The sequence below is a fragment of the Durio zibethinus genome, chromosome 6 (assembly GCF_047325235.1).
Source record: "Durio zibethinus cultivar Kanyao isolate XHJ-2024 chromosome 6, ASM4732523v1, whole genome shotgun sequence".
Classification (NCBI taxonomy): domain Eukaryota; kingdom Viridiplantae; phylum Streptophyta; class Magnoliopsida; order Malvales; family Malvaceae; genus Durio; species Durio zibethinus.
Genome location: NC_143167.1, coordinates 23,003,416 through 23,017,956, shown reverse-complemented (window position 1 = coordinate 23,017,956; position 14,541 = coordinate 23,003,416). Strand labels below are relative to the sequence as shown.

Here is a 14,541-nt window from a genome sequence, read left to right as displayed (position 1 = left end):
AAGCTTACAAGATGGCCCTTAAAAAAGTGGTAGGGAAAAGACAACAAGTGTGGGTTGACTTGTAAGGGATGCAATGACCATGGATGATGCCTAAAAAATATGATCAATTTGGGTTAGGGTACAAGCCAACTCGAAAAGAAGAATGAAGTTTATAAAGAAAAAAAGAGAAAAAAAGGTTGGCTCATTTTTTGGGGCAATAAAGAGAAACTGAAGGCCTATCTTTTCCTCCCCTTTACAAGATTTTCTTCTCAATTGGCTATATCTATCCAAATGTAGCAAGAAACATAAAAAAGCAGTTTACATAATTGTTAAAAGATATCTTCGCTGAATTTTCAATATAAATGGTGGGTGAAGAAAAAGGGAATGAAGATCTAACCTGTTCATAGGTTTATCTTACTCTTTTTGGTACAGAATTAAAAAATTGGCATGTTGAAGAGCTACCTGTTGTTTTTAAATTTTCTCCTAAGTAATGTGTTGAACCTAATCTAAATGCTTTTGTTAAAAGCATTAAATGTCTTATGTGTGTTTGTTTACTCATTTTTAATTGAATAAATGACAAGTGTAGCACATTTGTCCATTTTTTTTGCCTCTTTCATTTCAATTCCTTGCATTACTATACATCCTTCTACATTTCGTCCATTTCACTTATTTTTAGGTATCTGAATAATGAATGTGAAGATTATCATGACAAATTTTGGGATTTGATTTTGATAATTCTGTTTATATTGGTGAACTCGATGATGAAGAAAATGTGGAAGACCATGCAATATCCCCAGAATTATTAAGATTAGTGGAACAATAAGAGAAGCAAATCATGCCTCATCAAGAAGCCATTGAAATTGTCAATATAAGGGATGAAAAAACTAAAAAAGAGGTTAAGATTGGTACTTCGATGTCATCACCAATAAAGTAGGAGTTAATAAAATTACTAGATGAATATGTAGATGTATTTGCTTAGTTGTGTTAAGATATGCCTAGGCTGGATACTAAAATTATAGTGCATAAGCTACCTCTGAAGCCTGAGTGCAAACCAATTAAACAAAAGCTAAGAAGTATGGAACTTGAAATATAGTTAAAAATAAAAAAATAAGTGAAAAAGCAATTTGATGCGAGATTTTTAGAAGTGGCCAAATATCCTGATGGGTGGCGAATATAGTCCCAGTACCCAAAAAAGATGGCAAAGTAAGAATGTGTGTTGATTATCGGGATCTGAATATAGCAAGTCTAAAAGATAATTTTTCATTGCCTTACATTGACATTTTAGTGGACAATACTACTAGGCACTCTTTGTTTTCATTCATGGATTGATTTTCAGGCTACAATCAAATTACAATAGCACAAGAAGATATAGAAAAGACTACTTTTATAATAATATGGGAAACATTTTGCTATAAAGTCATGCATTTCAGTTTCAAAAATGCTGGGGCAACTTATCAAAGAGCCATGATAACTCTATTCCATGATATAATATACAAATAAATAGAGGTGTATGTGGATGACATGATTGCCAACTCTCATGAAGAAGAAAATTATGTAACTAATCTCATAAAGTTATTTAAGAGATTAAGAAAGTTTCAGCCTAAGCTCAATACACTTTTGGTGCAACCTCAGGAAAATTACTGAGATTTATTATTAGTAAAAGAGGAATAGAGGTGGATCTAGATAAGATACGTGCCATCCAAGAGTTACCACCTCTGCGCACGTAAAAAGAAGTAAGGAGATTTTTAGGGAGATTGAATTATATTGCTTATTTCATTTCTCAACTTACAGCCAAATGTGATCCCATATTTAAGATTCTTCAAAAATATGAGTCACGAGAATGGGATGAAGATTGTCAAGTGGTGTTTGAAAAAGTTAAAGAATACTTATCAAACCCATCAATATTAATGCCGTCTATCCTTGGAAAACCTTTTATCTTATATCTGATGATGCATGAAAATCAATGGGATATGTTTCGAGGTAACATGATGAAACAAGAAAGAAAGAACAAGCCATTTACTACTTAAGCAAAAAGTTTACTGATTACGAGTCAATGTATTCACTATTGAAAAAGTTATGTTATGCACTAGATTGGACGGCTCGTCTACTCAGACAATACATGTTATATCATAACACTTGGCTCATTGCAAAATTAGATCCAATCAAGTACATATTTGAAAAGCCTTTATTGTTTGAAAGAATAGCAAGATGACAAGTGTTACTTTTTGAATATGACATTGTATGTGTCTCAAAAGGCAATCAAAAGAAGTGCTATTGCTAAATTTCTTATAGAACACGCTCATAAAGATTACATGCCTGCGACATTTGATTTTCTAGATAAAAACTTAATGTCTGTACTACACATAGATAAAGAAGAACATAATGAAGATATATGGAAGATGTATTTTGATAGTGCATCAAATGCTTTAGGGCATGGTATAGGAGTACTTTTGATATCTTCAGAAGATGATTACTATCCAATCACTACAAAACTAAATTTTGATTGCACCAATAATATAGCAAAGTATGAAACATGTGTTCTGAGTCTTCAAGTTGCTCTTGAAAGGAAAGCATATGCATTAAAAGTTTATGGAGACTTTGCCTTGGTCATATACCAATTGTGAGGAAAATGGGAAACCAAAGACTCAAAGTTGATTTTATACTAAAACTATATATCAAAATTGATCAAAGAATTTAAGAATATTTGGTTTCATCATTTACCATAAGAAAAGGATCAGATGGTTGATGCTTTGGCTACATTGGCAGCAATGTTCAAATTAAATGAAAATGCTGAAATCTAACCCATCAAATTAAGTTTACGAGAGAAACTAGCTCACTATTCAAATGTTAGGGAAATAGTTGATGGAAAACAATGGTATTTTGACATATTACAATATGTTAAGTATCAACAGTATCCAGAGCACATATCAGAGAATGATAAAAGAACTTTGAGAAGATTGACAATAAGTTTTTTTTCTAGATGGAGAAATTTTATATAAAAGAAGTCAAAACCAAACACTATTGAGATGTGGGAATGCTGCTGAAGCCAAAAAGTTACTAAAAGAAATTCACGAAGGCGTTTGTAGAACTTATGCAAATGGTCACATGATGACTATACAAATAATGAGAGTAGGATACTATTGATTGACAATGGAAAAAGATTGCATTGATTATGCTAGAAAATGCCACAAATGTTAAATTTATGTAGACAAGATTCAAGTTCCTCCAACGTCTTTGTATGTTATGTCAATACCTTGACTTTTCTTTATGTAAGGAATAGACGTGATAAGGCCCATTACACCAAAAACTTCAAATGGGCATCGATTCATTTTAGTGGTAATTGACTATTTCACAAAGTGAGTAGAAGCAGCTTCATATGCTAATGTGACAAGAATGGTGGTTTGCAAGTTCATCAAGAAAAAGATCATATGTCGATATGGCCTTTCAGAAAGGATTATTCTGGATAATGCTCTTAATTTGAATAATAAAATGATGACTGAGTCTGTGCTCAGTTTAAAATCAAACACCATAAATCAGTACCTTATTGTCCAAAGATGAATGGGGCAGTTAAAACAGCTAATAAGAACATAAAAAAATTGTTAAAAATATGACAGATGTGTATAAAGATTGGCATGAAAAGCTACCATGTGCATTACATGCTTATCCAACTTTGATTCGCATATCTATAGGAGCTACACTATTTTTATTGGTATATGGGATTGAAGCAGTATTGCCCATTGAAGTTGAAATTTCTTCCTTGTGCATTCTCATGAAAGTTGAGTTAGAAGAAGCTAAATGGATTCATGCTCGATATGAACAATTGAAACTTATTGAAGAAAAAAGATTAGCTGCACTTTGCCACAGCCAACTGTATAAAAAAAAAAAGATGAGAGCTCATGATAAGAAAGTTCACCTACGATAATTTCAAGAAGGAGAATTAGTATTAAAGAAGATTCTTCCTAACCAGCAAGATCCTCGAGGAAAATGGACTCTTAATTGAGAAGGTCCATCTATGGTGAAAAAAAAATTTTTTAGTGGGGCACTAATCTTGGCAAGAATGGGTGGAGATGATTTGCCAAATCCAGTCAATGCCGATGCAGTAAAAAAGTATTATGCTTAAACTGAAAAGATATATGAGTTGAAAACCTGAAAGGGTGGCTTAGATAAAAATAAAAAGGGATAATGAATAGAGTAGGTCAATTCTTAATGCCAGAAGATCTCATTGGTTTTGGGCTAGCTTGGTCTACTGCATTTTTGAAAAGTCAAAGGCATCAATCAAAAGTCTTCAAAAAAGAATCCATGATGAATTAGTTCATGATTATCTGAATATTTGTTATGTGATTACTTATTGTCCTTGTTATATATCCTTTTGAATAATGCATGAAACACTTATCCCTTTTACCGAAATAAAATACCTCTTTGTTTATCCTTCATTTTATCCCTCTCATTAAAAAAAAAATATGCAATGTGTTATTATTGTCGTAAAATTCAAATGATGATGAAAGAATAACAATGACCATAAAAGATACACACATTATTTTGAAGGAGATTTAAAATGATAAACAAAATAGTAAAGAACAAAGATCAATGAAAAGAATGGCCTATGAGTCATAAAAGTGGTCGACATTGAACATGGGATATAAAGAGAAATCTTTTTTTATCTAAACTTAATCAACTGCTAGAATGCATGGGATTTAAGAGAAGAAGAAAAGAAACAAACCTTGAGAAATTTCAAGGATTAAAAGAAAATGACAAAAAAAAGAGAAAAAAAATGGTCTCTTCATTTGCATAATAAGTGCATTTGCATCATGATAATCATTTATTGCTTGGCATTGCAAAAACATGAAAATGTCATTCATGCATGCATATGACACAACAGATGTATGGGTTTAGGACAATCCAAGACCAACAAAAGAAAAAGACAAAAACAAGAAAGATGTGAACCCTTTATTTAGAAAAATCTTTCAAATATCATTACCTCTCAACCTTTTAACATTTAAAGTTCGTTGCCTTTGGTTAAAAGAGCATTTTGAATTTAAAATTTGTTGCCTCTGGTTAGAAAAGCCTTTTAACATTTAAAGTTACATAGCTTCTGGTCAGAAAAGTTTTTTAATTTTAAGAGCTTTTGATCAAAGAACTCTATCAAAATTAAACATGATTTGTAAGAGCGAATGGCATAATCTATAAGTCCTCTCAGATTTTAACATTTAAAGTTTGTTGCCTTTGGTTATAGGAGCTTTTTGAATTTAAGGTTCGTTGCCTCTGGTGAAAAGGGCCTTTTGAATTTAAAGTTCGTTGCCTTTGGTGAGAAGAGCTTTTTAAATTTAAAGTTCGTTGCCTCTAGTAAGAGGAACCTTTTGAATTTAAAGTTTGTTGCCTCTAATAAGATGAACCTTTTAATATTTAAAGTTCATTACATTTAGTAAGAGGAACTTTTTAACATTTAAAGTTCGTTGCCTCTAATGAAAAGAGCATTTTGAATTTAAAATTTCATAATCTCTATTTAAAGAAGCCTTTCAAATTTTCTTTCAAAAAAAAAAAACTTTATGTTCAATGTTTCATTGTTTTTATGTGTTTACCTAAACAAAATTGGTGTTTTTTTGTCTTTGCTTTATTTTTTATTCTAAAAAATAAGCAAAGAGAGGCAACTGTAGACACCAATGTTGTCCTATTATAATTTTGGTTTAAAAGAGCCTTTCAAAGTTTCTTTCAAAAAAAAAACTTTATGTTCAATGTTTCATTTTTTGTATGTGTTTACCTGAACAAAATTGGTGTCTTTTTGTCTTTGCTTTATTCTTAATTCTCATAAATAAGCAAAGAGAGGCAACTGTAGGCACCAATTTATCTTATTATAATTTTGTTTATATTATTATTATTATTATTATTATTATTATTATTATTATTATTATTATTATTATTAATCTAAAAAAAGAGAAAAAAAGTTAAAAAAATGATTTCAACTCTGATAGCTAAAATCAAGCTACTAAAATGGTTTGTTTTTCTCTCTGACACTGCCTGACTTGGAAACATAAAATTCGGTGACCAAAAGTCATTGAATAAGACCTAAATTTTCCACAAAAAAATCCCAAGAGATCTGGGATTTGAATTCTAGAGGTTCTATAAATGGAGCCAATTTTTGCAAACTAAGGGAGAGAAAAAACAAAAGGGTAAGCCTAGAGGAGTACTATCAGAACAAAAAAAAAATCACAATCCTCTTTGACAAAGGAACCAGCAATAAACCAAAAAAAAAATTCAAAAACAAAACCATCGAGAATGAAATTCTCGATCTAAGAAGTTTAAGATTTTAAAAAAAAAAATCTAGGCTTCAAAGAGTGTTTAGAAAACAAAAAGGATCATTTTGAAAATTTTTGAAAACTTTTAGAAAACTTTTTTAAGTCGTCAAATTTTAAAAAATTTTGAATTTTTTTATAACCGAAATCTAGGTTGGGTTTGAATTTTTTGGCACTGATTGAAGTTTTCGACAATTGATGCATACAGCAATTGACCAAAAACTGGGCTGCACGATGGCCGATAAAAAAAGCTGGGTTTTTTAGAGAAAGAAACGCAAGGGTTAAGAAAAAAGGGAAAGAAAAAAACTAAAACAAGCCTTTTATAGACATTCCAAAACAATGCTATTTTAAACGTCTAACCCGCATCCAACCCGTTTACGATCCATGCATCGACCTACGAGTGAACCCGACCAAGTTCGTAAGGTTTTTCTTTTTTTTTCTTTTTTATTTTAATTTTAATTTTATTTATTTTGTGTTGATTTTTATGTTTATTTTTTTATGATATTATTATTATTATTATTATTATTACTAGTAATAATTCTTTTAAAAATAAATAAATAGAATAAAATTAAAATAAAGACTTAAAAATAAAATATGCAAAAAAAATAATTAATAATAACTATTTAAGAAAAATAAAATTTTATTACAAACAAAAGCATTATTTAAATTTCACCAAAATATTGGGATAATTTAAAAAATAATTTTTGCTAAAAAATAATAAATTATAAAAATGATAAATATAATAAAAAAATAAATTGTTTAAATGAATCTTTTAAATGTAATTTTAAAGAAAACTAAAAGAATTTAATTTTCTTTAATTATTATAAATAAAAATAATTTTTCAAATTTTATCGTAGAGTTAAGATAATCCAAAATTATTTTTGTTAAAATAAATATTGATTTAAACAATGTAAAACAATAATAAAATAATAATAATAATTGATATCTTGAATAAATTTTAAAAAATATATAAAAAATTAAAAGAATTTTATTTTTTTCAATATAAACGAGACATTAATATTTAAATTTTACCGATGAGTCGAAATAATTTAAATTTTTTTATAATAAAAAAATAATTAAAAAATAAATAATAAAAATTTTAAAATAATCATAATAAAGATTAACTAATTCCTTTAACTATAAAAAATTATTTTTGTTTAAGATCTTGTCAAAAATTAAAATAATCCTAAAACTTGTTCAAAATTTTTTAAATTTCACTAAAAAATCAAGATAATCTTAAAATTTATTTAATAAAATTTGAAAACTCACAAAATAGTCAAAATGTTTCTAAAATCTTTTTTAAAACAAATAAATAAAATATCAAGATTTCAAAAATTTTATAAATGATAATTTTTTCGAAATATTTTCTAAATAATAATTTTTTATAAATTTCACCAAAACATTAGAAAATTTATAAAATACAAAATATTGATAATAATGTTAAGTTCACAACAAAGAAAATTTTTTAAAATAAATTTTAAGAAATTAAACTTAAATAAAAAATATTGTATTATCAAAATTATAAAATTGCATATGTTTAATTGATAACATTCTTCAAACAAACAACATAAGAATGCTAATAACTTCCTCACTCATAATCATACTTTAAAATCTAATCTTGATTTTATAAACTTAAATTTTTTTTAATAAATCTTAATTAATTTTAAAATTTTTACTAAAAAATAATATTTTAAGTGACCAATCACACCTTACAAAAAAGATTGATAATAGCTCCAAAAATTTTCAATCAAATCTAACAATTGAATCTCCGAAACAAAAAATCGTTATGACAAAGGTTATAAAATTATCTATATCCATAGTAGGATTTCTATAATGAATACGAAGCAAAGTTCATATAAAACAGTATATAATGGCTAACATGAACAATATTTACTTGCAAAGGTTGACTAAAAATAAATAACGCAATGTTCTTCTGTTTTGGCAAAAAAGCTAACATAATTCCACCAAAACTGTGGAGATACTCTACAAGAGGAAAGTTGACAGGTTAATTTGCAAGTGCTATGAGACTAATAAATTAATCACAGTAATTTTGTCAATTGACAACGAGAAATTATGGCATTTCATTCTTCGTTTGTTCAGGTATCTACGTGCTAGAGGGCATGGAAGCCTTAAACTTTTGATACTCACAAGGCTGAAAACTCAACTTCTTGAGAGCAAGGCCGATATGCAACAAATGTGCTATCTTCTGCAAAGGAACCCGGATTAAAGCAAGTAATTCCGGTGTATTTGAATGCCTTCTGCTCACTTCTATCTCCTAAAATGATCTGCAAGGAATGGTGGAGTAAACAATATCAGATCTTTGCTCTCAATATGAATTGTAAAAGCAGCGATGGATGAATCTGATCTTCAGATTGAATCCATTATAAACTAGTTCAGCTTTTAAAATATTGATTACCATATGCATCCTATGAATTATTGCCCTGTCCAATCAGGCGAGCTAATAAATACTGACCCAGGGTAGTTTCTAGATACAACGAGAAACACATACAAAAAACTTCCTCAACAACTAAAAGGTTATTCAGTTACATTCAGTTTCTGCCCATTTTCATCCTTTTTCCAATATAACATTCCGTAATGCCTGAAAGCAACCAAAAGAAACAAAAGAAGTGGAGGGACAAGAGAATTACCGTATGCGGAGTTGGATATAGATGGAGACAATGGTCATAATTCCAAATAATAGGTTGTACAAAGAGAGGGAGTGGGCAGAGGTGACTTTGATGGGTTATAGTTGCAACAAGCTACAAAAGAAACCCAACCAATTAACCTCATCACAACATAAGAACAAGTGATGATTAGAATAGTCACAAATAATTATAAGGTTTGGGGGGAAAGGTTACATGTTCGAAAGGATCATCTGTTTCTTCGGTAGAAGGGGGAATCAAACAGGAACGACGCATCCTATACAGCAGATCTTGACGAAAGAAGACAATTTCCTGGGTGTAGAACTTTATTCTGCATCAAACCATAAGCAGCATTTGCAAGTTATGACATCAAAGACACATTAATTCCATATTTTAAGGGGCAAAAGTGAGCTCTTAAAAGATCACCCCTCATCTTCTGTTATTAACTGACTTTTGAAATCACAGAACATGATTTTAAATACCAAGTCCGGATTCAGAGGAAGCTCTCCACAAAACGTTAAGCCTATCTTATCATGCAGTAATGGTCTGAGATTACAAAGATTAACCTGCAGGGATTACTAGAAAATATGGCATTTGGAACATGCTTCTGAAACTCTTCAGTTAGATATTTTGGTAAAGCACACCGAGGTAGAGCAGTTGATGGACCTGAAATTATCAAAAGCAAACATATTCTAAAGAGATACAACTCTCTTAGGGTGCAAGCAAATATTATGAGGCAATACTTTAACACACCTGCATCATCGGGACCAGGAATGAAAAGAAATTGACTCTGCTCTTTAAGTCGTGGATGGGCTTCAATCATTCGGCCTAATTTGCCAAAATGCAATCTGCAGATCAAATAGCAAGTTATTTCTCCAGCCAATTTTTTTCCAAAAAATGACAACCATACAAAATAACAAGAATAACTTAATTCAATTATCCCTCACCTAAGACTTGAGAAAGAATGAAAGGAGAGGTTACAGGGGTGAGAACAAAAGTTTCCCATGAAAACAAATAAGGAAGGAACGATTTCCACACTCTCAAATCCATTAAGGACAGTCTCCAGCTTTTCCATAACCTTCTCTATGAACAAGACATTATTATATATTATGTCAACTCATTGAGCAAACAGATCACATATAAAGAACTAGAGCCCGTGAATTACCTGTTCATTGTCCAGCCAAATGTCAGACAGTATGACAAACATGTCATTCACTGCTCGCTTTTCCAGATCTGCAAGTCTGAGCTATTAAGGGGGTATAGGAAACTATTATCAGTTTGTAGCAATGTCAAAGCACTACAAGAAACTTCAAAGAATGGTAATGCATTTTTTCCAAGAAAAGAACATCAAAAAGGGAATAAACATATGGGATACTGTCTCCTCTTTTGTTAGTGTACCACCACCAAAGAAGTCATGCCCAGCAAATACTTTGAGTGATTTATCTCTGTCCTCTAAGGGAGGAAAACCACATGTAATTACCTTCATCACAAAGTAAAGTTAGCACAACCAGAAAAAAAAAATTTCAATAGACATTTTCAAACTACATAAATGTGGAAACCATGTAAATTTCACAAGCCTTTACTAAACTTAATACATAATTTCTTAGGGAGGCATGATGTTCAATGTCTTTCAATATCTGCACTGAGCTTCTAAAAATAGGGTTCCATTGCCAACGTTCCATGTCTCAAATAAAACTATAGATGGATACTGGCATAGCAAGCCACAACAGATCCTTTTAGGCACAAAAAAAAGGAATAGTCAAACTGAAAATAGACACTATCCCCACCAACTATGTAAGCCTTAAAAACATATTAGTGACAAAGTTGCAGTTTCATACTCATAAAAAGTACAATTAAAAATTTGACTTCCACTTGTTCTGCTCAGGTACTAAGAAAATTTAGTTTGAAAAATTAAGCTCTGATTCGTGAACTTGTTCTTTCAATATCAGATTTTTTTTTTTTTTTTGAAATTATCTCAGAAGTTGAGTCTAAGGGTTTATGGAATTTTTACTTCCACTATTATCTCCTCCTTAATGATTTTAGTGAAATTGGTTCTACTTTTTCCAGGAAACAATAGTAGAAATCTATGAATAAGAAAGTCTCTCAATAAATAAACCTTATGAAACTCTTGCAGCCGTTATGGCCTCTTTGAGAATTTGGAAGGAATTCCTAATCATATGCATGGAGCCTTTGGGGCCTTAGGTGCAGCACCTAGATCTTTATCTTCTTATTCTTTATTTTTTCGGCACTATTTCATATTAAAACCAGCCCCTAGTCATTCCCTTTAAGCCCTAGAACAACCATATATCAAAACAGAGCAGATTAGCTTAACCCTTTCTCTTTCTCTCTCTAAACCAAGCTTCCTTCCTAAACAAATCAACCGCTAACTACTCCAATCCAATAATAATGTAAAACAAGAAGCTCTTGCCACCGGACAACCAGATGTTTCTTAATTTGATGCAAACCCTACTTCCCCTTCTACATCAATTTGGTGTCAATGCTTCAGGTTTCTCCATGCCATTTCCATCTTGTGACAGATTCCATGTGCCTCGCTTGGACAATGGGATAGATTTTATAATTGTGAACAAGGAAAATATATAAGTAAGCTACCTTGAAATTCAAGGAGCTGCCAAGGTCATGTTATGTTACTGGAGATAAAATACAATAAAAACTATTGCTTAGCTTACGTGTGGGATGAATCTCAAAAGGAAGTCAGATTTAGAATTTCAAAATCACCAATATGGTGTTCACGAGACTATTAGGAGAGAAAAAGTTGTAAGGCCTTCGATATACAATTAATTCAATCAAGGGATCATTGATTTCAAAGCACATGATTTTAAGAAACCTAAAATGTCAACCTAGTCACTAGTTGTTAATTTCATAGTATGGAATATCACCAAGATCCAGATTTTGGTTCCATATTTTGAAGGAAAAGTAGATCTATGTTGTTTTCTAATTGGATTAATTCTATTTAAGAGTATTTAAAAGTACATGATATGGATTATGCATGAGGATCAGATTTGCAAAGATAGAACTAGTTAGATTGGCAGAAAGATTGTGGTATGGAGTTGAAAGAGATAAGTAGGTTAGGTTGGCCAATTCATACGAGGGAGGCAATGACCTATACTACTAGAGATATATGGCACAAAACTTCTTGACAAGAACCATGGTAATAATTTGCAAGAACAGCATGTTGCAAGGGGAAACTTGAACAGAAATTGAACAAAGATATGGATTCTTGAACAACAACTGCAAACAATGTATTAAAATCCAATGTTGAAACTCTTCAACAAAATCAAGGAGAAAAAAGTAGTTTTGGGCCCAATAGGTTCATTAGAAAGCTAAACTTGATGAGTTGCTTCAAAAGATATCATAAAAGTTGTAAACTATTGCAGGTCAAAAGGAAATGTAGATATGACCATTGAAATAGGGATTTTAGAGCTCGAGTTTATATATAGGTTCAATCTCAGTAGATCCAACATCTTTTGCAACAATGTTTTCAATAAACACCAAAAGAAACAAGCTACAATCACTCACTATTACAGCAGCAGCAACAATCGGGTGTTGATTTACTTGCTCAGAGTGTAATAGAAAAGGATAAACCAGAAAAGCTATCCAATTGTTTGGCTATCCAAGGATTGTGGTACTTCTAGGTTAGCTGGAAATCTGAAAATTTCAAGTTCAAAGTTTCATTCACTGTTTCTTTCTATTATTATGCTTCCCAAATTCCCTTTATGGTTTACAACTCATTTGAATCAACTTTGGCAGTTTCCTATTTTGGCTGCTTTATAGAATTGCAGTAGCAATGAAATAGTTCAAATGAATATTATTACATGGTGCACATCATGCGTCCCAAAAATATATTGCTCCGTGTACATAAACTTTGTCAAAAAAGAAGACTTAAAGCATAAACAAGTTTTAGACGAAAATTTTCCCAGGAGGCCTAACTAAGGAAAGTGTGAATATAGCAAGTGTAGGGAGAATTAAAAAATAACACCAACCTGAAATATTCCCTCAGAAAGCATTTCACCTTCTGCTACAATTATGGTGTTCTCAGCGAAAAATCCTGTAGTTATTTTGTATTGACTGTCAAAGAAAGCAATAATTTTCTGTATTTCACTTTGCTTCGACTAAACAATGATATTCTCCACGTTTAGTTGTTATGAAGCGGAAGAAAATTTAAAGAAATAGAGTCAATGATATTCTCCACGTTTAGTTGTTATGAAGCGGAAGAAAATTTAAAGAAATAGAGTCAATCTATGAGCAGATGTATAGGCAATTAAGTAAAAGGATATTGCTTTGGAGAAGTCAATTTCAACAGCAGCAGTAAGGTCTTCCAAGTAAAAATGACCATCCTCCAACTGTGAGATGACACCCATCACCCATCTCCTCCCTCTTTGCCCAACCAGAGACTGTATTGGCGATAGCTGTCCAACAACATAGTTTTGTTTAATAAAACTTCAGTTTTTAGACCATATAAAACTTGAAATTGAACAACATTTCATTTCATGCATATACGGAAAGAGAAGGGAAGCACACCTGACAGCTTTGAGAGGTTTCATCATCGGTATCAAATGCGGGTTTAATAAAATGTTGATCACGGGAAACCCTCTGGAACAGCAACAGAAATCTATCTCTATAGAGAGCTGCTTTTGCAATAGCCTCTCCATGGATGGGTAGACTACCAGCATGTCTATAAATATCAAACAAACATTAGAATTCAAATTGTATAATAATAGTTTGCAGAAGAAAAGAAATATGAGTAAGGCATTTTACATACTGAAAGAAATGCTTCTTGATGGGATCGTATCGAAATTTGGGGACCAGAAAGGCATCAACCACGCGAATAGAAGAACGAGAAGAAGTAGGGGATTCCTCCTCAGCTGCTTCTGCTTCCAATAGAAGACTGATTACTCCGTGCACGGCCTCCTTGTCGATTATGGAAGATTTCACTGCTTCCAATTAAAAAAAAAATCCAATTACCCAGATAAATACCCAAAAACAAAAAAAAACCAAAAAAAAAAAGAGAAATCGTAAAAATTACAGGATTGATGATCGAGCTGGTCGAGGAGAAGATCCATGGCCTCATCTTCGGCATCTTGGAATCGATTAACAAAGGAAAGAATCTCCTCAAGACCATCCATCTTTAGGCTGTATCCTCTTATCTTCAATTTCTTCTGAATCAACTTTCGAGTTTGCCCACTCATTTTTCCTTTTTCCTTTCTTTCTTTCTTGTTTTACACACTTTTTTCTCTCACACTGTCTGGAAAATGGCAAATAGCAAAAGGATGGGATGGTTTTCCACTTTTGCCGCTGCTTTTGGCGGGAAAATCTTTACCTTCCTTCTGAAAATGGCGGGAAACAATACTCTAAAATAATAATAATAATAATAATCCATTACTTAAATTTTGATCATGTACTAATAAACAGCATATGACCAAAATCAAGTGTCCATTATTTTTTATTTTTTATGCTTTTTTATTTTTTTGTTCTTTTTATTTTTTTTCTTTTTTAAAATTTTTTTTAATATTTAATAAATATTTTTTATAAAATTTATCTTTTAAAGCGGGACCCATTTTTCATCAAACTTTATTTATATTTTTTTCTTTTTTTTACTTTTTTTAAATTGA

At 31.1% G+C, this 14,541-nt stretch overlaps 1 protein-coding gene across 1 annotated transcript; it reads right to left on the bottom strand.

Moving 5' to 3' along the window:
* Positions 1-8,197: 8,197 nt before the first annotated feature.
* DPB2 (DNA polymerase epsilon subunit B2) lies at positions 8,198-14,191 on the bottom strand. Its single transcript, XM_089762313.1, has 13 exons — positions 13,956-14,191; positions 13,692-13,863; positions 13,451-13,604; positions 13,207-13,338; positions 12,913-12,990; positions 10,287-10,391; positions 10,077-10,157; positions 9,859-9,989; positions 9,665-9,759; positions 9,478-9,577; positions 9,128-9,242; positions 8,918-9,028; positions 8,198-8,554 (listed from the first exon to the last, which is right to left on the bottom strand). The coding sequence occupies exons 1-13, from the start codon at positions 14,116-14,118 to the stop codon at positions 8,414-8,416; spliced, it is 1,578 nt and encodes a 525-aa protein (XP_089618439.1). The 5' UTR covers positions 14,119-14,191; the 3' UTR covers positions 8,198-8,413.
* Positions 14,192-14,541: the final 350 nt, after the last annotated feature.